This window comes from Pogona vitticeps, chromosome 12 (genome assembly GCF_051106095.1).
Source record: "Pogona vitticeps strain Pit_001003342236 chromosome 12, PviZW2.1, whole genome shotgun sequence".
Classification (NCBI taxonomy): Eukaryota; Metazoa; Chordata; class Lepidosauria; order Squamata; family Agamidae; genus Pogona; species Pogona vitticeps.
The window spans coordinates 13,088,780-13,113,091 of NC_135794.1; the positions used below are offsets into that span (position 1 = coordinate 13,088,780).

Sequence of the window (24,312 nt, forward strand, 5' to 3'; positions counted from 1 at the left end):
GTATATTGTATTCAACAACAATTCATACCAAAGTAAGTATGTTCCTCTTAGAAGTGCCTTAATGCTTTTTCATTTTTCCTTTATTTTGTTTGGGGACTAGGTAAAAGCTGGAATGGAACAGAATTGGCTGGAACAGATACTTCTAAATAAAAACTGATGCTGAGGTAGTGGAATGTGATGGACACACATCAGAAAAATAATGTATACTGTATATAAAACCGATTAATGAGTTCTCTTTCATTAACTCTTAAATGACCCCAAGCCAGCCAGAATGACCCAGAATTGCAACTTCTGAGTAGGAGAAACAAACCATATTCACAACACACATGTGGCTAGATAAGACTGCTGCAGCAAGTCACAAAACATCTCCAGGAATGACACTCTCACACTTGTTCCAGGCAGACAATCAATACTGCACAAAACAGCTAGAATGAAAACTACAGAGTAGGATAGCTCAACAAAATTTGCTGATCCCATTGGACTAGAGGGGAAACATGCAACCAGTCATCTTTCCCCTGTCCTAGCTGCCTGTTCTAGGTAGAAAATTGATATTGTGCAGAACAACCCAGAATGGCAGCTTCCAAGTAGGATAGCCCAACAGAATTCACCCATCCCAGCAGACAAGCAGCACACAAAAAGGGACTAATTAGCAAGTCACAAAACAGCTCAGAGCGCCACATTCTAGCACCCATTCTGGGCAGAAAATTAATATTATCCAAATCTAAATTAGCCTACCTCCCCCATGTCTATATTTAAATTTCAAAAAGCAAATTGTACAACTATTGCTGTCTCCTTCAATTTACCTATAAACTGGCAGAAACTGTTCAACGTCCTTCTTGATTCTGAGCCTGATCACACCAGCCAAATGTAACCCAGATCTAACAATTCTTTCCATACCTTGGTTGTACTGAATTGTAGTCACATGATGTTTATACCAGGGTGAATATTCCAATTTGTTTTAACATTACCAGTTTATTTCTTCCTATTGGAGACATTATGACCAGACACACCAAGGAACTGATTTATTTTCTCTTATATTTCCTGGGGCAGTACTGCCCCTTACTATTTTTTTGAAAAAAAGAGATGTGGTATAATAGAAAGGTATGGACTTTTTCTCCTTCTCCCCTTTCCCTCTGTAAAGGAGCACAAAACTTTGCAATAGCAGAGGGTTAAAAAAAAAAGACAGGAGAAACAACCCTCCTTCCTTTACAATTCAAAGCAGTAAATGTTCGTACTCAAACCCTCATTCAAAGCGAAGGGAGAAGGCAATCTCCTTCAAGCTGTTAGCAGAAGAAGAAGGAGAAGGAGAAGGAGAAGGAGAAGGAGAAGGAGAAGGAGAAGGAGAAGGAGAAGGAGAAGGAGAAGGAGAAGGAGAAGGAGAAGGAGAGCAGAGCAGGTCGGAAACTTTCACAGCTTTAAGCACTTAGTGTGCTGGGACCTCCACTACACCAGCTATATAACTCTGCCCCCAGCACTAGTGCCTCAGTTCTAAGGAACCAACCGCTGCTGCCCAGCATGCCATGGCACACATGACGGACAGCAGGGAGGAGTGTGGGAGGTGTGAATTCACAGAGGACCACTCGAAGAACCACAGTTAAAAGTAAGTAACTTCTTTTTCTCCTTCGTGGCCTCTGTGAATACACACTAAGGGTGACTGGCAAGCTGACTAACCAGGAGGAGGGATGTCACAAAAGTGCAGAAGCCAGGACAGTTTGACCTACTGCAGCCTCAGCCTTCGGCTGGACATCCAGGTGGGAGAGCGAGATGAGGATAGGCGGAGTGGCGTATGTGGCAGCGCAGCAGACATCCGCAATGTCCACTCCACGGAGAAAGGCTGTTGTAGAGTGAGCTCTCAGACTTTGGAAGAGGAGTCTCTGACAAATCATAGGGAAGACTGATGGTCTTGACTAACCATCTAGAGATGGTCTGAGAGGAAGCCGGTGCTCTGAAGGAGGAGCCAGCAAAGAGACAAAGAGATGCTGTGAGGCACGAAAAGTCATCATGCTATGCACATAATGCGAGAGAGCACGCTTCACGTCTAGAGCTTGCGGAGTTGTCTCAAGCAGTGAAGATGGCATGTGAAAGAAGACATGAAGGACAGCTGGCTGGTTCAGATGGAAGGCAGAAAATACCTTAGACAAGAAGGTTACTTTACAGAAAGGAGGACCCACTCTTAGTATAGCCAGTCCTCCAGTCCTGCAAGCCAAGATTATTGTCAGGAGAAAGGCAGCAAGTTGAGCAATGCTGATGCCAAGGGCTTGAAGGGAGGCCTCATAAGCCACCAAAGAATTGATTGGAGAGACCACTGAGATGTTAGTGGTCGGCAGGGCGCATATTCTCCAGGCCTCAGAGAAACAGCTTGCAGGTAGAACGGGGCAGTCCCAGGCAAAACAGGTGAAGGAGAAACTGAAGGAATGTGTCCAGAGACATTGGCCTAATAGGAGTAGGTCAAGATGGTAGAAGGTTTGCAAGCATGACTGAGGATGTCTGTTACAGTCAGGGAAGACAGGTAGGGGGGCTTGAGGTCCAGATGAAATATCTGATCCTTGTCCTGAGAAAGCAGATGAGGGACCAGGTGCAGCCTGATGTATTCCGTAGCTCAGGGAGCAGGATCAAAAACAGTGGCTAGTGAGGCGACCAAGCATGATGTTTGCACACTCATGGGGGACACAAACAAGAGTCTTTTGAAGAAGGGGAAAAGTGGAAACCTGTAAAGGAGGCCCCGAGACCAATTTGTCAGGAAGCATCCTCTAGGGAGCTGCGGCCAATGCCAGCTCGGGAGCTGAAAATGGCACACTTCTTGTTTAATCAGGATGCAAAACATCTATGTCTGGAGTACCCCATCAATGACAGAGGCAATGAAAGGTGGCATCGTCGAGAGCCTGCTCGTGAGAGCAGAACCGTAGCCTGCTGAGATGGACTGCCACAAATCATTTCTGTCTGGACAAATGTGGCAAGCATAACACCATTCTGAAAGGCTGATGGTGAGAACAAGAAGGCGTAATGAATGAGCACCACCCTGCCTGTGTATATAATCAACTGCCGTGGTATTGTCTGATGTGACCTGGATCACCCGACCCCGGAGTAGGAGCTCAGAGGCCCAAAAGGCCTTGGTGTTTGCCAGGAGCTCCAGCACAATGATATGAAGGCCGGCTACCAGTGGCCAAGGGCAACATGGTGGTGCAGACAAGCCCACCCGCCCAGCGGGCTGGCATCCACCACTGACTGAACCAACCAGGTCAAGAGACCAAAGGGTCTCTCTATGCGTAGGTTGGGGGGGATCCCCACCAGTCCAGTTATGCAGCAAGTTCCGGAGTCACCTGGAACAACGTGGAAGTCAGGTGCAGTAAAGAGACCGCTCGGTTTTGTGGTCCTGCCTGCAGATCTGTTGGTCAGGGTGCTGCCTGCCCACATGTCTAGGGGGTGGCAGCTGGTAACTTTGAAGTTGAGGCATTTGATGTTCCCGGTATGCCCTAGGCTGGTAGGAGCATCACCAGGTACTTGTGGTTGTTACACTATAAATGACCGTGCCACCTTCCAGAGCTTGGGCAGGTTATCAAGAATAACATAAATTTTCTCACTGGAAGTCGTATACCAACAAACAGCAGATCCTCGACCTGTCACTTGTTTGGATGCTGGTTTAAGGCATGTCGAGCAGCAATGCACTCGTGACGCACCCACCCCATTGCCTCCTGGTGATATGGGAGGCCTTAACTGTAAAGGTGCACAGGAGTTACCCACAGAATTGGCAATGGCAAATCTAATAAGTGGTGATGATAAGCACCCATGGCAGAGAATTAGTTGGCTACATGGTGGCCAGAAAATAAAAAATGCCGATCAAAGAACTCCTTCTCTGTTAATGATAAAGGAGGGTGACTAACTGTGGCAACTGATATGGGAGTAGGAAGATTGGTTGGAAGTCTTCCTCCCCTTCTGACTCTTGTGAGTCTCAGCTGAACAAGGTAAGTCCTTCAGACGATTAGGGGAGCAGTCTTTCTTAGCATGAGCCTGACCAAACTCAGTCTTAATACAGTTGCCAGGACAGAGAAGGCTGAAAGGGTTAACAGCGGGTTAGGTTGAACCTGCAAACACTTTGCTGCCGGAGCCAAGTTCAAGGGAACACTACACCTTTGAGGCATAGATGGAGGCACAAAGCACTTATTAGCCTGTGGCTCAGAACAGTGCCTGGTGGAGTGGGGCAACAGTGGTGGCAGAAAAGGTGTCGGAAAAGGCTCATAGCTCCTGTACCAGATAAAAGGGACTGGTCCTACACAAACTTGTCGGCATGATAGGACCCTCCTGAGGAAAATTACTCAGGTCTACCTGACAGTAGCAGGGTTTTAGGGTTGACTCCTAGGAGTCCTTTCCTTATGAGCCTATGCAGGCGCCAGCGGCTGAGGTGGGAACACAGGCTACTGTGTGAACAGGCCCATTGATAAAGAGGGCTGTTTTGTGCCAAATTATGAGCCACCAAACAAGTGCTACCCCAGACAAGAATATCACTTCAGCATGACAGCAAAAAAGATTCCAAACAGGGTTGGCACAAGGACACAGCCCTGGATGTCAAAGGGATCTGATGTTGAGCCATCAAAAACTACAGTGCCCTTCACTTTCTCATGAAAGGACCTGATGATTTTAAGGAGTCGAGGTGGACATCCAATCTTGGGAAGTACTTTTAAAAAGGCCATCCCTGCTAATCAAGTCAAATGCAATTGTAAGGTCTATGAAGGCCACTAAGAGTGGCTGTTGTTGTTCCCTACATTTCTCCTGCAACTGTCTGAGGGAAAATACCATGCCAGTGGTGGATCTATTATCTCGAAAGCCACACTGTGATTCTGGATATACTCTGTCTGCAAGCACCTGGAGTCTCTTCAGCACAACACGGGCAAGCAGCTTCCCTACAATGCTGAGAAGAGAGATGCCACGGTAGTTATTGCAGTTGACCCTGTCTTCTTTGTTCTTGTACATTGTGACGATGTTTGCATCCTTCATGTCCTGTGGTATTCCACCTTTCCCTCCAGCAGAGACAAAAGACTTCATACAGTTCGATGGTGATGATCTCTGTACAGCACTTCAGCACTTCAACAGGGATGCTATCCTTTCCAGGTGCCTTGCCGGAGGCGAGGGAATCCAAGACCGCTTTTATTTCTGCTAAGGTTGGTTCGCTGTCCAGCTCTTCCCACGACAGGCAGGCACTCAATGTTATTTAATGCTTCTTTGGTTACTACATTCTCTCCGGAATATAGCTCAGAGTTGTGCTGCACCCAACGTTCCATCTGCTGTGCTCAGTCCTGAATGATCATGCCTGTAGCAGACTTCAAGGGAGCAGATTTCTTCTGTAGCGGACCTAAAGCCTGCTTGATACTGTCATACATTCCTTTGATGTTACCTGTGTCCGCTGATATCTGTATCTGAGAGCACAGCTGAAGCCAATAATCGTTGGAACATCTCCTGGCAGCCTGTTGGACTCAGCTACGAGCAGCTCAAAGAGCTTGCAAGTTGTACTCGCTAGGACAGGCTTTGTATGCTGCTAGAGTTCTCCTCTTATCCTCGATGGCTGGCATCAGCTCCTACGAATGGGCTTCAAACCAGCCATCTTTTTGGTCTTCTTGCCAAAGGTGGACAAGGCGGTGTTATACACAGCATTCTTGAAATGTTCCCATCGTTTAGGTGCATTTGTATTCGTCAGGCCTGGAAGAGTTTCCTCAAGCGCTTGAGCAAATTCCTCCACTTTTCTCTGATCGTGAGACTTGCTGATGTCAATACATGGTCTTCCTTCCTTTTTCGTATGATACAATCTCTTTATTCACAGTTTTATACTGCTACACGCCAGGGAGTGATCAGTATTGCAATCAACACCCTGATAACCGCATGTGATCCTAATAGTAGGAAGGCTAGAGCGTCTAGTGAGGATCAGATGCAGCTGATGCAAATTATTAAAATTGCCCAAATTATTATTGGACTTCAGCTTCCAACCTTGGACAATGTATTTGCATCTCACTGCTTGAGGAAGTAATTTAATATTCTCAGAGACTCTTCCCACCCAAATGGTAGACAAAAGGGGGATTTAATGTGAAGAGTATTAAATGTAATCAATACAACAAATGAGACAAAGACAAAAGGGATCCTATTGCTGGATATTTTATCCAGTGGATAAAATAGCCTTTGAGCCTTTGACTTAGTGGAACGGTCGGCTTTAAAAATATTAGTAAAAAAATTAGATTTTGGTGCACGTTTTAGAAATATTATTCAGCAACTATATTCAGAGAATACTGTCATGGTTTTAGTAAATGATGATGTAACAGAAACAATTACATTAGGGCAAGGATGCCCCTTATTTCCAAAGCTATTTACCTTGATAATAGAATTATTAGCAAATACAATTAGAGAAGGTACTGTTACAGTAACGGTGATGTCATCTGCCCGTCATTGCTATGGTTGTTTGTCATCTGCCAATAGCGTGATGGGAGGTGGGACATAAGAGGGTGGAGCTAGGGTATTTAAGGGGGAGTGAATGAGGTGTGAGTCAGATAGGGACTTGATAGGGTCTGGTTAGGGACTTAGGGAGTTAGGGCTTGTACATGTTGTGTAGTACTGTGCTATATAGAGAGAGTGAAAGTCTGAGAGAGAGTATGTGTGTGGGTACTTTATTATACTGATTGCCTTTTATTTTAATTATTATAGTGATTTACCATTCCTTTTGTTATTATCAATAAACATAAGTTTTTATTTTAAAAATCATACTTTTGTCTGAACAGTTTTATGAGGGAATGGTTGGTGGCAGCGTGAATAAAGTGAGGGTGTGAGAGTGACGTGGCAGCTCCTTTGTGACGTGAGAGGAGGCGGTCACAGGTACCAAAATAAAACTATTAGAGAATAAAGATAAAATCAAGATAAACTTATTTGCAGATTACACATAGAAAATATTCAATGGCATTTAAAAGCTTTTGAAGAAGTAATGGGACTAAGGGTAAATTGGAGTAAACCAGAATTTATGTTAGCAAATTATGATAATGAAGAAAGGCGTATATTGAAAGAGAAATTTGACAACAAGCTAAAAAATAGTCTCAGATATTTAGGGATACATCTTACAGTACTTGGAACTTGCAAGAAACTGTTAAAATGAATTGTGAAAAAATTAAAACAACAAATTAAGGAACAAATTAAGGAATATCAAAAGTTAAATCTTGGTATGAAGAATTGCAGTAGTAAAAATGAAGATAATCACTAACTCCACTAGAACAGGGATCATCAACCCCGGTCCGCTGCCTGGTGACGGTCAATGGGTTTGCTGGAACTGGGCTGTGGACACAGATCTCTGCCCTGCCCCCCCCACATGGGGTGTGTCTTGCGCTTGCTGGTGGGCGTGTGGCCTTCATGCTAACTTTCCCCCAATGCTCCTTGCAGGAGAGCAGCACCCCTTCCCTGCAGGGAAGCCGCCATGGGGCAGCCAGCCTGGGAAGCCCCGACAGCCAGCCACTAGGCTCGGCGCCGCCCCACCCAGGACGAGCAGCAAAGGAACAATATTATTCAAAAGCTGCCAGGAACTAGCTTGGAGCACACAACCGCAAACACTAATTAGACCTTTAACCCTAAATACCCTGCAGACAAATAAACCAGCCTGATGTGGAATACTTCAACTCATGCAAAACAAATAGATGCAGCACTCAATAATAGTTGTAGAACCATTACTGGATGTTTGACGCCAACCCTTATTGATAAAATCGGTTACCTAGCAGGCATTGCACCTAATGACCTACTGAGAGTGGTGGGAGCAAATAGTGAAGGACTTGAAGCATCTCCATCAAATGAACATTTACTCTTCAGCTATCATCCCACTCCTTTCAGATTAAAGTCAAAGAAAAGTTTTTCCAGAACACCCTGAGCAGCAGAAAATGCCAGGACCATAATAAGGGGACAAAACAACTACCAACCTCTTAAAATGGATGGACTTGTGGGAAAATCTAGCCCTTGGTCACAAAGAAAACTGGATTACTTGGAAGTCGCTTGATGGGCCATTAATCAGAATTAGCAGAATCAAGATGAACATAAGGAAATGGGGTTTTTGCAATGACACAGTCTTATACAAGTGTGGCAGAGAACAAGAACTTCATAACTATATCTCTGGGTACTCACCAAAGTTGGCCATGTGAGCCCCTGTATGAATTATAGTTAGAATCACCACTGTGTATCCCATCAGCTGGTGCAGAATTATGTTCTGGTCTAGAGGCAGAACTCTGGCGACCCAGGTAGCACGTAACCATGTTAGACATTGGCGTAACGTCAGCAGCTTGGAGAATAAGAAAATAATGCCAAGATTTATTTGAAAAGCTCTTATCTTATTAAACTGGACGTTCTGCAAGCAAAATGAGGGTATCTTGCAGCTGCTGCTAAACTGAATTCCATAAACTATTTTTTTATTAGCACTGTACAGGATTATTGGATATTTTTAAGAGTAAAAGTCTATGTTTAAAAAGACAGAAAGCTTAGAAAGTCATCAAGGTGCAGTTCACCTGATGCAGCAACTGAGTGGAGATCCCCATTTGCTGTAGAATCAGACATTTCCGTATGCTTATGTTATAAAAGGTTTATGCCGAAATATATTCCCAACCTTGCTATCTCCTATCGTTTGACAATGTCTACTGAACAAGAGACACACTTTATGAAGCTTACATCTTGGGATTAGTCATGGAACTCAGATGGTGGAGAATAAGGTGCTAAGTCAAGAACAATACGGATGGAATTAGGGTGTTCAGAAACAGGGGTCAGTCTAGAAAGGCTAGATCAGAGAAGTGAACGGATCACAAAGGCAAATATTTGGGGAGCAAAAAAAATTAACCCATAGTATGTAAGTTCTTAATATAGTGTGACTGAAAGCTGGACAACACCTGGGGTAGGTTAACTGGAAATACTGGAAGGAAACACACACTGGCTTAAAACCAACAGTCAAGTCACAACTAGAGTAGGTCCACTGAATCAGTGGGGGTTTGGTGAGTCAGCTCCCAAAAATCCCAATCCTATAAATGTTGTAGATTCAGTGAGCCTACTTTAGTTGTGACTTACTACTGGATTTCAGCAACTGTTTCTCATACTACTCTTTGGGGTCACTTTGAGTAAGAACATGCATTGCAAACACTTTTTCTGATCACTGCTCATCTATAAAATCCTTACTGTACTGCTGAGAAATATAGTCTTGTTCACAGCACAAGCTGTATCCTTAATTCCTTGCTCTGCCTTTCAACTGACCAGAAGCACTTCTGTCTTGTCTGGATTAAGTTTCAGTTCATTTACCTTAATCTCACAGAAGATTCTCACTGACATGTCTACTTGTGTTAAAACAGCCTTAACTGAGGAAAACAAGGAGTTTAACAAATATTTTTAATATTCCTACTCTGCTCTGACCATGCCTTTGCCTGCACTCAATATAATGGATGTATTCCAATACTCACCACTATAAAAGCACAGTTGAAGTTCAGGCACTGCCCACAACCTTTTGCCAGCACAATCCAAATGCCAGAGCTGACATGCTTTTGTGCTGCAAATGTGAAGAGGAGTATATTCACACACATGTAGCTGCCCACAAAGTGAAGTTTGTTTTGGTTGTTGTGCCAATATGCTGGGTTCAAGTAGTGGGGAGTGTGAGTCTTCTGTGGAGCTGTTGGAGGTTTTAACCAGCTTGCAGCACTGTAAGAGTAGAGAAGAGAGGACAAGAGAAGAAAAGAGAATTCTTAGCTTTCTAGCTGTTTACCAATCAGAATAATCTTGGGTGGGTTCAGCAGTCCATAAATGTGGTGCAAAGACATTTGTACCTATGTTACACATATCATACAGCAAACAGATCCTTCGGGTTGTTCACCAGATACTACTAGTGTACACCATGAAGAGGAGGGCAGAAGGGAAAAATCCTTTGACCATCATGTGCACCTTGGTTCATTTATGTAAATTCTTTTCAGCTCTTGCACTACATGTTCCACTATGGAGTGTAACAGCTCCCTGACTAGTGGTTTACTTGTGATCAAAATATTTAGGCCGGTTTGGGTCATGTCCACTTGTTAATGTTCCTGCCTTTGGAGACAGGTTTTAGACTAAGCTTACTGTAGTGAACAGCCCTGACCTCGCCTGGCCATCACCGCAGAACATTGAAGCAGGAGCCAATGAGTGAGCCAAGGGGGGAGGGAGCTGGATATAAAGACTGGTGGATGGAGTCTGAGAGAGGAGAGAGATTGTGTGTAGCTGAAAAGTGAGAGAAGAGTGAGTTAGAGAACTGTAAGAGAGAAGATCGAAGCAGAAGGTTAAAAGAGATTTGGAACTATATCTTCCTTGATATAAATAATAGTGATTATCAATCTGTAATTAACCCCATGAGTATTTATGTATTATCAACTTCCCTGGTAAAATAAAAGACTTATGTTGTGATAACACACGTGTCTCCATACTCAATTGATTTTAAAGCATTAATATCTGGTGGCAGCAAAGAGAAAGAAGAGCGAGAACCTTGTGAAGGCCTGGGGATATAGGGACTTCAGAGTGGATCACAACAAAGTGGTGATTAGTGGTGGGATCAAATGTAATCCAGTGACGCCTAAGAACAGAAAGGTTCCCAGAGTGGAAAAAGATATTTTAGTCAGGGGATCTGAAGTGGACAGAGTGAGTAACCCCCTAGAGCTTTTCAGGGGGGAAAAGTGGGGAGGCTCCTAAACACAGATCAGGGGGCTAAGATAGGGATAGGCTCTGAGGAAACAATTTCTGGCATAAGGTTACCTCAAGCAGGGAAAGGACCAGTTGGCTAGCTTATCCTGAGCTCAAAGGAGAGGGTTCTGAGGGGACAAAGTGGAGGCCAAGGTCAGAGAAGCTGAGGTGTTTCAAAACAGCAAAAGCTGGAACTGGTTAAAGCTAATATTTCTGTTTATTTTGGTGGCAAGAGGCAGGGAGAAACTTTGTCTCTTACTAAAGGCCTCACTGGGAGCCAGAGATATAAACACAGTATCCTTACAGTGGATGATAGCAGGGAAGCAACTTTATTACAGAGACTCTAACTCACAGAAAAAAAGAGGAAAAACTGTACGTTTTAAATCTGAGGCTTGTAAATCGATTCAGAAGCATAAATAAATAAACATGCCTTCCACACGGGGGAAAAAGGCGGCAGAATTGCCTCCTGAGGTTTCAGATGCTTCAGATCAGGAGGTGGAAGAAATTCTAGAAGGAATTACCTCAGAGGGGGAAATGGTAACATCAAAGGGGAAAGACTATATGGAATTCAGAAAATGGAAATTAGAGAAGGAACAGGAATTCCAGCTAAAATGGCTAGAAGCTAAAGCGAGGGCTGAGGAAATGTCAGGATATTGTAATTTTTATAGGCCTGAACCTGGAAAAATGTGTTATTAATGAGCTGCCATTGTGAACAGATGTATGTATGCTGAGTCACTGTGACTGCTGAGGAGATGATGCAATGTCTGAAGATGAGATGACACCCAGGTGCAGAAGATGATGTAATGTGTCTTCTGATTGGACTGAAGAAACCTTGTATATGTATATAAGTGAATAGTGTGTTCATAGATTTCTCTTCTCTCTCTATCACTTGCTGCTATCCTCTATGCCGGTTTGTTCAATGATTTCCTGCTATGCTGAAGTGATGCCAGCCTGTATATACTTGTAAATATTGTAAATACACCTGTCTTGCTAAAGAAGAAGAACGTGTAAGTGTCTTCAATTAACTCTGCGTATTTTCCTGTCGCTAAATCCTGACAAGAAAGACATCTGGAAATTAAAGCTAGAGCTGAGGAGAGACAGCGAGAAAAAGACAGGGAATTAGAAAAGGAGAAGATGGCTCTAGAAAAGGAAAGGATGTCATTTGAAATTAAGAGGTTGGAGCTGACAGCCAATAATAATAATAATAATAATAATAATAATAATAATAATAATAATAACAATAATAATAACAATAATAATAATAATAATAATAATAATAATAATAATAATAATAATAATAATAATAATAATAATAATAATAATAAACAGAAATATTAGCTTTAACCAGTTCCAGCTTTTGCTGTTTTGAAACACCTCAGCTTCTCTGACCTTGGCCTCCACTTTGTCCCCTCAGAACCCTCTCCTTTGAGCTCAGGATAAGCTAGCCAACTGGTCCTTTCCCTGCTTGAGGTAACCGTTGTTGTTGTTGTTGTTGTTGTTGTTGTTGTTGTTGTTGTTGTTGTTGTTGTTGTTGTTGTTGTTGTTGTTGTTGTTGTTGTTGTTGTTGTTGTTGTTGTTGTTGTTGTTGTTGTTGTTGTTGTTGTTGTTGTTGTTGTTGTTGTTGTTGTTGTTGTTGTTGTTGTTGTTGTTGTTGTTGTTGTTGTTGTTGTTGTTGTTGTTGTTGTTGTTGTTGTTGTTGTTGTTGTTGTTGTTGTTGTTGTTGTTGTTGTTGTTGTTGTTGTTGTTGTTGTTGTTGTTGTTGTTGTTGTTGTTGTTGTTGTTGTTGTTGTTGTTGTTGTTGTTGTTGTTGTTGTTGTTGTTGTTGTTGTTGTTGTTGTTGTTGTTGTTGTTGTTGTTGTTGTTGTTGTTGTTGTTGTTGTTGTTGTTGTTGTTGTTGTTGATTCATTCAATTTCTACCCCGCCCCTCTAGACAACGTCTACTCGGGGCGGCTTACAAAAATTAAACACATTAAAACAATGTAGAAAAATAACTAACATAATGCAATTATTATAATTAATATTATCCAAGATGGCAACATTAAGAACCAGAAAAAAGAGGGAAGGAACTTAGGTGACTGGGGGGAAGGCCTGTCTGAATAACCATGTTTTTAGTTGGTTTTTGAACACACCCAGCGAGGGTGCCAGCCGAATTTCAGTGGGAAGTGTGTTCCACAGCCGATAATAATAATAAAACCACCAGCAGCAATTCTAATTCTGAAGAAAGACATTTGTCCAAAGCAGACCTCAAAAGATTCACTGTATTTAGAAAGGGCAATGATCCTGGATCTTTTATTATTTTGTCTGAGCGTGCATGTGAAGATTTTGAAGTCGGGAATGAGAATGTATGATTGTGATGAGGTCCCAAATAAGTGGTGAATTAGCAGATACATACACCCAGATGCCATTGGATTTAGTGAGAGATTTTAAAGAATTTAAAAAGTTGACATTCTCGCTGTTTGGCATCAATGCTGAGCGTTTAAGGCGGAAGTTCAGAGCCCTGACAAAAAAACCTGAAGAATCCTATTCTCAACTAGGGGCAAACTTGACCAAATATCTTGACAAATGGCTTCAAGAGGAAGGGATACAAGATATTAAGAACATCATGGGGCTAGAGCAGTTCTATTCATGTCTACCTGGAGACCTGAGGTACCTAGTGAGGGATAAAAAGCCCAAAGATATTCAAAAAGCAGGAGGGGTTGCAGATTTTATTTCACATATAGGAAACTCAAGTTTTGCTGGGGTAAAAGTGGGGTGGAAAACCTGGGAGGACAGTAAAAAGGATCCCAAGGGTTACCTCAAGAACCAGCAGGCAAGCGGCAGCCATTTTGTTGGCAAGCCCACAGAACTGAGCCAGCATAAAAACAGGAACTGGGAAGGGAAGGGAAATAAAACCCTTAGTTCAGAACAGAAAAACTTCAGATCATTTCGGATGTGGAGAGAAAGGCCATTTCATTTCACAAGGTGCTAAAGCTAAGGAAGGGGGGAGCAAAAAGAAAATTTACTCAAGCCTAAATCAGTGCAGCAAAACAAAGTTACCTTAGAGAATGGTGAAACAGTAACTCCTAATACAAGTGCAGCTAGGGCAGAGAGTCATGAACAGCAAGCAGGACAGCTGCCTGTAGCTGAGATCCTCCATTGTTATCTAATAGAAACCAACCAGGAGCTTTTTAAAAGTTCTGGAGATAGCAATTATATAAATGAAACAAAATTTATGGCTCTGAAAGACTCTTGCTCTCAAGTTACTTTATTCCATTCAGACATAATCTCTCCAGAGTACATATTGAAAGGTGAAAGCCTGACAGTTAAGGGGATAGGTGCAGAAATATTTACTATGCCAGTGGCTGAGGTACCTATAAGATATCAAGGGTGGAAAGGAGTATGGAGAGCACGCGTAGCTGATCAATTGCCTGGGCCTTGTTTAACTGGGATTTATCTCACTGAGCACATCAAAAATGTGTTAGTGCAGACTTGCTCCCAGCAGAAAGAAGAAGAAAAAGGAATGGATAAGGGTTAAATTCATACAGAACTGGAGGGAGGATAGGATTCTACAGCTGAATTAATCTATTAAGATTCCCCTCGAAAAAACATTTAAAAGAGAACAGAAAGCAGATCCCACACTGGATCGATGTTTTAAGAAAGTTGGCAAAGGTCTGTTAACCCCCAAGAGTCCAGAAAGGTTCTTCCTAGAAAGAGACCTTTTGTATAGAGAGACCTTGGTGAATCCCAGAAGGGGAGGGGAAACTCACCACAAGCAACTGATTGTTCCTCTCGAATATCGAGTGGGGATAGTGGAGCGGAGGCACGCTGGTACCTTTTCAGCCCTTTTAGGTATCACAAAAACTGAACAAAGATTAGCTCAAAACTTTTACTGGCTTGAAATGGGGAAGCAGATACAGTGGTGCCTCGCATAACGAGCGCACCGTTTAATGACAAATCCGCATAGCGATCTATTTTTTGGGATCGCTAATGCGATCACATTGCAATGTTTTAGTAGCCTAAACATTGCATTGTGATGATCGGTAAGCGTTTCACTTACCGATCTTCGCATAGTGATGTTTGCGGAACATCTGATCGGCGGTTCCAAAATGGCCGCCAGGTGCCCAAAATGGCCACCACAACCATTTTCGTGCAATTTCCTCGCTTACCGAGGTGGTGAAAAGGGCGGTGCTATGGAGGATCTTCACATAACAGTGAGTTTTCGCCCCATAGGAAGGCATTAAATGAAGTTTAATGTGTTTCTATGGGGTTCCCCCCCACATTGCGATGTTTCCAGATAGTGATGATTAATGTGGAACAGATTAACATCGCTATGCAGGGCACCACTGTAAAAGAATTTTACCAGAGGTGTGACGTGGGTCAGATGCATGGGAGCAGCAATGACAAAACTAAAGCCAAGCTGTGTCCTTTATCTGTCATTTTGAACCCTTTCCAATGCATTGGTTTAGACATAGTTGGACTGTTGCCCAGAGTTACCAAGAGGGGAAACAGATTTATTCCGACTATCGTTGACTGTGCAACACTTTATCCCGAAGCAGTTTCCCTGAGAAATATTGAGACTCGGAGCATCGCAGATGTTCTGCTGATGTATATGTGTTGCATGGGGGTTGCTTCTGGGTTAGTCATGGATTTAGAAACCTCTTTCACATCCAAGCTGATGGAAATAACCTCCAGAATGAATGAGGTAAACTGCATTAGACAGGAAGAGGGGGAGACAGGCAGGAGAGTAGTCCCTATGAATGTGAGCAAGCCCTACTATAGAAAGGAAAACTTTGGCTTGCTGGTATTGAAAGAAGCAGGCAAGGAAAGACCTGAGTTACCTTATTGGGAAGGGAGGGGCAGACCCAAATACAGCCCAGAGGAGGTCTGAATCAGCCCCTCACGTTCACCAGAACAGCAAAGAGAAGCGAGAGCTGTGCTTAAGTACAAGCAGGTTTTCTCCAACAAGCCTGGAGTAGCCAAAGGGGTAGTGCACAAGATTGGAACCAGAGATGCACTTCCACAAGCAGCTACACCTTATAGAGTCCAAGCCTGTCTAGTCAAACTTTGGGGCCAGAAAGCGAAGTTTGTTCAATATAAGAGAAGGGAGAAGCCCAATAGAAAACATACATGGCTATACTGGGAAGGCAGAGGTGTGACCTGTCATAAGCAAGGTAGTTTAAAGCATAGCCTTACACTGCCAGTGGTGCAAATGACTAAAATATTGCAATTTTGGCTTGAACTCGCAGGGTATTACCACAAGGGTTTACCCAGTAGCATCACGATTGCAACTCCAGAAAGGGGTGTAAAACTCTAGAACAGCTAAAATAACATGGCGGAAAGAGAGATGGAAGACCGCACTGTTGGCAGATCGCGGGCAGAGAGTTCCCGGGGGTTGGAGAGGCTTCACCATCGTGGAGGGGGCCAGATTCGAAACAGGAACCACCCCAAGCCAGGCAGATGACTGCAGGAACCTTCATCCGAGGATGTTCCAGAGAGGGAGGCTGCAAGCTGGCAAGAGACCCCATTCTTCAGTGGTTTGTGAGTATCTGGAAAGTGCAGAGGGAGGTGAACTTCACCACAACTCAAGCCGTGCAGGAGGGAAGGACAGTTTGGTATATGCACTAACCCTCCACCATGACTAAGACTCTGGACCTTCAAAAAAGACAAAGACGGGTTGTTGAAAGGGAACTCAAATGACACAAAAACTTTGACTGAGAGGGAAATAGAGACAAAAGAGACTCAATGTTATGACAGACACCCTGTCAAGGAGCGCCAAAGACTGAAGACAATGGAAATGGACTTTGGTAAAAAGGCAAAAGCTATAAAATGTTAATTGTGCCAAGTTAAATGTTGTAAGCTGTGTGTTTGATTGAAAAAAAATTATGTAAGTGTAACATACAGCCCTGTTCTCACCTGTCCGTCACAGCTGGGCAGTAGAACATCAGCCAATGAGGGGACGTAGGGTGGTGCAGAAGGGGGAGGAGCTGAAATATAAAAGGGGTGTGTGAGAGGGAGAGATTGATAGATTGAGAGATTGAGAGTTAGTGATTAGCATGTTAGGAGGCCTGTGAGCCAAAATAGTCAGTGAGGAAAAGTCTGTGTGTGCTATAATGAATGAGAAACAGTGATTTACAACTTGATTTACTACCTGTGATTTACTTATTTAATTTTTTTATTCCAATTAACAAGTTTTGTTTGGAAGAAACACTTGTCCTTTTTAAATATTGATTATAATTGGTGGCAGCAGTTGAAGAAGAGTAGTGAGCACTCTTGGAGGCCTGAGTTGGCAGAGGCTTCAGAGTGGCCCGCTACATATAATTGGTGTCCAGCATGTGGGATACGAGTGTGGTCCAGTAAAGCCTTGGATTGGAAAGGTGCCCAGAGCAGATCTTTAGTCAGGGAAGTCTGAGTGGACGAGTGGGTAACCACCTAGGACTTGCCTCACGGGGAGAAAGTCTAGTAGGGGGGCTCTGAAACACAGATTGGGGACTGAGATAGGGACTGGCTCTGTGGTAACCATTTCTGAAGAGTGAGTTGCCCAAAGCAGAATCTGTGGCAGGTTGGCTAGCTTGTCCTGAGTTCAAGGGAGAGCTCTGAGGGGACAAAGCGGAGCCAAGGGCAGATAAGCTGAGGGGACTCAAGTCAGCTAAACCTAGGACAGGGTGAAGCTGTGAGTTTGAGTGGTTTTGTTGCCTGAGGCAGGGAAAAGAAGCTCTGTCTTTGGTGTGAGGCCTAGCTGGAGGCAGAGGCCTAGACACTGTAGCTAGCTTACCAGTGGATGAGTGGTGGAAGCTAAGTTGTAACACAGACTCTCACTGACAGGAAAAAGTGTACTTTTAAATTGAGGTTTGAAAGTTGAATATAAGCCTGAGGAAAGGAACATGCCTTTGACCAGGGGAAAGAAAGCTGAGCAAGTGCCTTATGAAATGGCTGTTGGGTCAGATAATGAAAATGGGGATTTTGAGGAAGGATTTATCTCAGATCAGGAGAGAGAGACCTCAAGGGAAGACCCAATAGAATTCAGAAAGTGGAAAATGGAGCAGGCTCAAGCACATGAATACAGGTTGAAGCAAATGGAGCTAGAAATGAAGGCCAAAGCTGAGGAGAGACAGCAGAACTTTGAACTAGAACGACAGAGAATGGCACTTGAAATCAGAAGGCTAGAACTGGCAGCTCAGGCCATTAATAACAGTAACAACGATGGCAGTGCTAACTCTGAGGGGAGACAGTTGTCAAAGGCAGACCCGAAAAGATTCCCAGTCTTTAGAAAAGGAGATAATCCTGAATCATTTCTGGTGATGTTTGAGAGAGCATGTGAAGATTTTGAAGTGAGGGAATCTGAAAGAATGATAGTGTTGAGATCTCAAATTAGTGGAGGCCTGGCTGAGATCTATACGGACATGCCTATAGAATTAATTAAAAATTATGAGGAATACAAAAAAAATTAGGTTTTGCCAGGTATGGCATAAATTCAGAACATTTGAGACAGAAATTCAGGGCTCTGACCAAGAAGCCTGATGAGTCTTACTCTCAGTTGGGGGCAAACTTGACCAGATATCTGGACAAATGGCTTGTACAGGAGGGAGTCCAGACAGTACAGGATCTTAAAAACCTCATTGGACTGGAGCAGTTTTATTCTCTCTTACCTGAAGAACTGAAGTATTTAGTCAGGGACAAGAAACCCAGAAATTTACAAGAGGCAGGGGAGGTTGCTGATTTTATTTTCCAGATTAGAAAACCAAGTGGTTATGAGGGAAACGTTGTGAGGAAAGTGTGTGAGGACTCAAATAAATATCCCAGAGGACAATTTAACAACCAGCAGAAGGTTGGGGGCCATTTTGTGGGCAAGCCCTCAGATCAGAATCAGACCAGAAACCAAAATTTGGAGGGAAAAGGAGTTAAGGGTGCTGGGAATGATCAACTGAATTTTAGGACTTGTTTTCGGTGTGGTGAAAAGGGCCATATTTCAACCCAGTGTGGTAAAGGTAGAGAATTTGTGCCACAAAAAGGAAATTTAAATAAGCCTAAAGCTGTATACTGTGTGCAGCAGGAACAGGTTAATCCACCAAGGGAGGAGTTAGTCACCATGGCAACACAAGCTGAGCTCTCTACACTGGCTGACAATAGTGAACCTGATCTTCCTTTGGCAGAAGTTAGACATTGCTTTTTAATTAAAACAGACCAGGAGTTATTTAAAATGGCTGGAGACAATATTTATATCTTTGATAATAAATACATGGCTCTGAAGGACTCGTGCTCACAAGTAACCCTATGTCACACTGATATAGTACCTCAGAAATACATTTTAAAAGGGGAAACATGTCTGTTAAGGGAATTGGAGAAGAAGCTGTCATTTTGCCTGTGGCTGAATTACCCATTCGATATCAGGGATGGGAAGGACATTGGAGAATAGGAATTTCTTCACAGTTGCCAGCAGCAGTTTTGATTGGAACTGACCTCTCTGAGCATGTAAAGAGGGTTTTAGTTCTAACACGTTCCCAACAAGAGAAAGCAGGGACAGCTGAGGAAGGGAATGAAAGTCAGAGGAAGGGAATGCCTGACTGTAATGACTCAGCCGAGATAATTCGACTTAATATTCCCCAAAGTAATATGTTCACTCAGGAACAACAAGCAGATTCCACGCTGAAACACTGCTTTGAGAACGTGTCTGAAGTACAGTTAACCCCTGAAAGACCTGAAAGGTTCCGCATTGAACAGGGCTTATTGTACAGAGAGTCTCTGGTGAACCCCAGGAAAGGAGGGGATAATCTTCAAAAACAGTTAGTGGTTCCTGTGAAATATCGCCAGAAAATAATAGAAAGGGGACACTCAGATGTATTTGCTGCTCATCTAGGCATTAATAAAACCAAACAAAGAATATCACAAAATTTCTGCTGGCCTGAAATGGGAAAGCAGATTAAGAATTTCTGTCAGAGTTGTGATGTTTGTCAAAGGCAGGGTAATAGCAATGACAAAACTAAAGCGAAGCTGTGCCCTTTACCAATAATTTCTATCCCATTCCAACACATTGGTATGGATATTATAGGACCATTGCCTAGAGTCACCCAAAGGGGGAACAGATTTATTCTGACCATTGTCGATCATGCCACATGATACCCAGAGGCTATTCCTCTGAGGGACATTGAGACTCATACTGTGGCTGATGCCTTGTTGAGTTATATGAGCCATATGGGCTTCGCATTGGAAATAGTAACTGACTTAGGAACATCCTTTACCTCAAAACTCATGCAGAGACTGTGGCAAATATGTGGGATCAAACATCTAAATACTTCCCCATATGACCTGCAAACTAACGGCCTTACAGAGAAATTTAATGGTACTCTGATGCGCATGATTAGGGCCTATTCTGCTGAGAATCCTTACAATTGGGACCAAAAATTACAATTTCTGTTATATGCATATAGGTCTGTACCCCAAGACAGTACAGGATTTAGTCCTTTTGAGTTGCTGTTTGGGAGAAAAGTGAGAGGACCTCTTGACTTACTTAGACAAAGTTGGGAGAAAATACAAGAATCTGAACCTGAGAATATAATATCATATTTAGACAACCTAATGAACACTCTGAAAAGAAATTTAGAGCTGGCTGCTGAGAATTTACAAGGGCAGAAAAATAAGCAAAAAGTCTGGTATGATAGGAAAGCCACAGAAAGAAATTTTAATCCTGGAGATGAGGTGCTTGTGCTAAGACCTCTAAAAGGGAACAAATTACAACTAAATTGGGCAGGACCATTCAGAATTATTGCCAAAATGAACAAAATTAATTATATAATTAAGGAAGGTGGAGAACCAGGCAGGAGGGTGGTCCATGTAAATATGATCAAACCATATTATAGGGAGGAGAACAGGGTGCTGTTTGCCATGAAGGAAGCTGACAATGAGAAATATGACTTACCCTATTGGGAAGGGAGGGGGAAAGCAAGATATAACCATGAAGATGTCAAGATTAGCCCTTTACTTTCCCAGGAGCAACAAAGTGAATTGAGTTCCTTGGTTACAAAATACCAACAGGTTTTCTCAAGCAAACCCGGGGTTAGCCAAGGGAGTGGTGCACAAGATTGATACAGGAGATGCACCCCCACAAGCAGTTACTCCATATAGAGTTACTGGGTCATATGTGGATAAAGTGCTCAAGGAGCTAGATGATATGTTGAAAGAAAACATCATTGTTCCTTCATCCAGCCCTTGGTCTGCTCCTATAGTCTTGGTTGACAAGCCAGATGGCAGTATTCAGTTTTGTGTGGACTATAGAAAGCTGAACCACGTAACCAAGCCGGATGCATACCCTATGCCCAGATTAGACAACCTAATAGAGACCATAGGGGGATGTCAATATATTTCCTGCCTAGATCTAACAAAAGGGTTTTGGCAAGTGAGAATTGACCCCAAAGACCAGGAGAAGACAGCCTTTTGCAGCCCTTTTGGTTTATACGAGTTCCGTGTCCTGAGTTTTGGGTTAAGAAACTCACCAGCTACTTTCCAAAGACTTATGGACAAAACTTTACAAGGGCTTAGCAACTTCACAGTGGCTTACATTGACGATATAGGGATCTTTAGTCACACCTGGAAATATCATCTTTGTCACTTAGAGATAGTGCTGCAAAGATTGAATGCAGCTGGGCTAACAGTGAAAGCGAGCAAATGCCAGCTGGGTAGCCCAGAATTGAAGTACTTAGGTCATGTTGTAGGGGGAGGTAGGATCAAACCCCTAGAAGCCAAAGTGGAAACTATTAGTAACTGGCCTAGACCCACCACCAAGAAAAAGGTCAGATCTTTTCTTGGGCTGGTAGGCTATCAGCGAGATAGCAGCTCCATTGACTGACTTAACACGCAAGAAAAGTGCTGACAGTATCCAGTGGTCCAGCAGCTGCGAGGAGGCATTCGGGAAGCTGAAAAAGGCGTTGATAACCAACCCAGTCTTAAGAGCTCCGGATTTCCAGCATGAGTTTACCATCTTCACAGATGCATCCAACTCCGGGTTAGGAGCCGTGCTGTGCCAGAGTGACGACAGTGGAGATCTTCATCCAGTGGCGTACCTGAGCAAGAAGCTGCAGGGAGGTGAGAGACACCTGTCCACCATCGAAAAAGAGTGTCTTGCTATTGTGTATGCGGTTCAGAAACTTAAGCTATATATTTGGGGAAGACATTTTGTCTTGTGTACTGACCATTCCCCACTATTGTGGTTAAGGACGATCAAAGCCAACAATAGCAAGTTGATGAGATGGGCTTTGATCCTGCAGGACTTTGATTTTGAGGTTCGAGTAAATAAAGGGACTCAGAACGGTGCTGCAGATGCCCTCTCTAGAAGACCAGAAAACTAAAGAAGAAAAGAATGGACTCTTAGAATGGTGAAAGTAATAAAAGTTTGATGTACCCATTGATAAATTTTATATGTTATGTAAGCAAAAGAAATTGTATGTAAGTATTTTTAAATGTTATAGTTTATTATTAAGTGTATGCCTGAATGAACATTAGAAGTGGTAAAGTATGGCAACTAGAGTGTAAGATTGAAATGGAAAATGCAGGTATGATTAATTAATGTTTATGTAAATGTTTGTTAAATGTAATGGTGTTATTGGGATAATGTAATATTGTTTTGCTCCCGGTTGTTCATGAGAGGAAAGCACTTTAGCTTTTCCCCATGAAACAACATATTTGGGGGGGGGAGGTATTGTAACATACAGCCCTGCTCTCACCTGTCCGTCACAGCTGGGCAGTAGAACATCAGCCAATGAGGGGATGGAGGGTGGTGCAGAAGGGGGAAGAGCTGAAATATAAAAGGGGTGTGTGAGAGGGAGAGATTGATAGATTGAGAGTTAGTGATTAGCATGTTAGGAGGCCTGTGAGCCAAAATAGTCAGTGAGGAAAAGTCTGTGTGTGCCATAATGAATGAGAAACAGTGATTTACAACTTGATTTACTACCTGTGATTTACTTATTTAATTTTGTTATTCCAATAAACAAGTTTTGTTTGGAAGAAACACTTGTCCTTTTTAAATATTGATTATAATTGGTGGCAGCAGTTGAAGAAGAGTAGTGAGCACTCCTGGAGGCCTGAGTTGGCAGAGGCTTCAGAGTGGCCTGCTACAGTAAGTATTAAAGATGTTAAGTGACTTTATTGAGTAAGCACCTGTGTATCTGATTGAAATGGTGAGTAATGTAATTAAACTTGTAACTGAAATGAATTGTTTAATGTATAGAAAGCATAAAAGTTGTTTAAATGTTACGTACGTTCAAGGATAGTAAGGTTTGTGGATCACACTGATGGGAGATTGAAAACTGACTTACTGGAGAAGGACTGTCATTGTAAAATGGTCAGGAGTACTGCTCTCCTACTGATGAGTGGAGCTGCAGAGACAGGATTCTTTCACTCCCCAAAGTAGGTGGAACAATGGATCTCAGCAGAGTATTTCTGACCACAAAGGCAACACCATATTCCCTGGTCTCATTCAATGATTTTCCCTGCCAGAAAAATGAGATTTTTTTTGCTTTGACAGATCCCATGTCTGGCAATCTTGTCTCTTGCAGGGCAATAATGTCCATCCGCAGCCTACTCAATTTCATGTGGAGGGTAGAAATTTTCTTATGATTATTGTATGGTGCAAGGTTACTGATCTACTTGTTGGATTTCACCCTAAACCCCACACACCCCATAAGGTTAACGGACCATGGCGAGGCAGCACCTTACTGACTAGGGGCTGCCCAGCTTAAGGCGGGTCACCCTTATTAGTGCATATGCACCAACACTGTCGTCCACAACAGAAGTGAAAGACAAACTCTACGATGATCTGCCAGCTACTGTTAAAAAAATCCCTGAGAGAGAGCCACTGCTCATTCTTGGACATTTTAACACTAGAGTTGGTGCTGATCACAATTTTTGGCCCACTTGTCTAGGCTGTTTTGGCACTGGGAGCATGAACAAAAATGGCCAATGCTTGCTGGAGTTTCGCTGTTACTATGGTCTTTGTGTCAGCAACATGTTCTTCAATATGAACACAGAGTTTCCTGGAGACATCCAAGATCCAAGCATTGGCATCAGCTTGATTTGATCTTTTGGAGCCTCAGCTTCAGGATCTGTCCTTCCAGTGAGCACTCAGTGTTGCTCACTGGAACCCTGATAGGTTTGTTCTCCTTGCAGTCCAGGGGACTCTCAAGAGTCTCCTCCAGTACCACAATTCAAAAGCATCAATTCTTCAGCGATCAGCTTTCTTTATGGTCCAGCTCTCGCTTCCATACATCACTACTGGAAAAATTATAGCTTTCACTATGCAGACTTTTGTCAGCAAGGTGATGTCTCTGCTTTTTAAGATGCTCCTGAGGTTTACCATTGCTTTCCTCCCAAGAAACAGGCCCCTTTTAATTTCATGGCTCCTGTCACCATCTGCAGTGATCATGGGGCCCAAGAAAGTAAACTCTGTCACTGCCTCCATATCTTCCCCTTCTATTTGCCAGCTTGTACTTCTGGGAGTTCTTGGTCCACCTACTGCTGAAGCCTGCTTTGGAGGATTTTGAGCTTAACTATGCTAGCGTGTGAAATGAGTGCAATTGTACGGTAGTTGGAGCATTCTTTGGCACTGCCCTTCTTTGGGATTAGGATGTAGAGTGACCTTTTCCAGTCCTCTGGCCA

General features: G+C 43.0%; 1 protein-coding gene across 1 annotated transcript in view; it reads right to left on the bottom strand.

The window, feature by feature from the left end:
* NOX5 (NADPH oxidase 5) overlaps nt 1–24,312 on the bottom strand; it is a 127,535-nt gene that overhangs the window by 35,003 nt on the left and 68,220 nt on the right. The window contains exons 10-11 of the mRNA XM_078380875.1: nt 9,450–9,684; nt 8,137–8,290 (exon numbers count right to left, since the gene is read on the bottom strand). Coding sequence (XP_078237001.1) covers nt 8,137–8,290; nt 9,450–9,684 — 389 coding nt within the window. The remainder of the gene's footprint in view (nt 1–8,136; nt 8,291–9,449; nt 9,685–24,312) is intronic.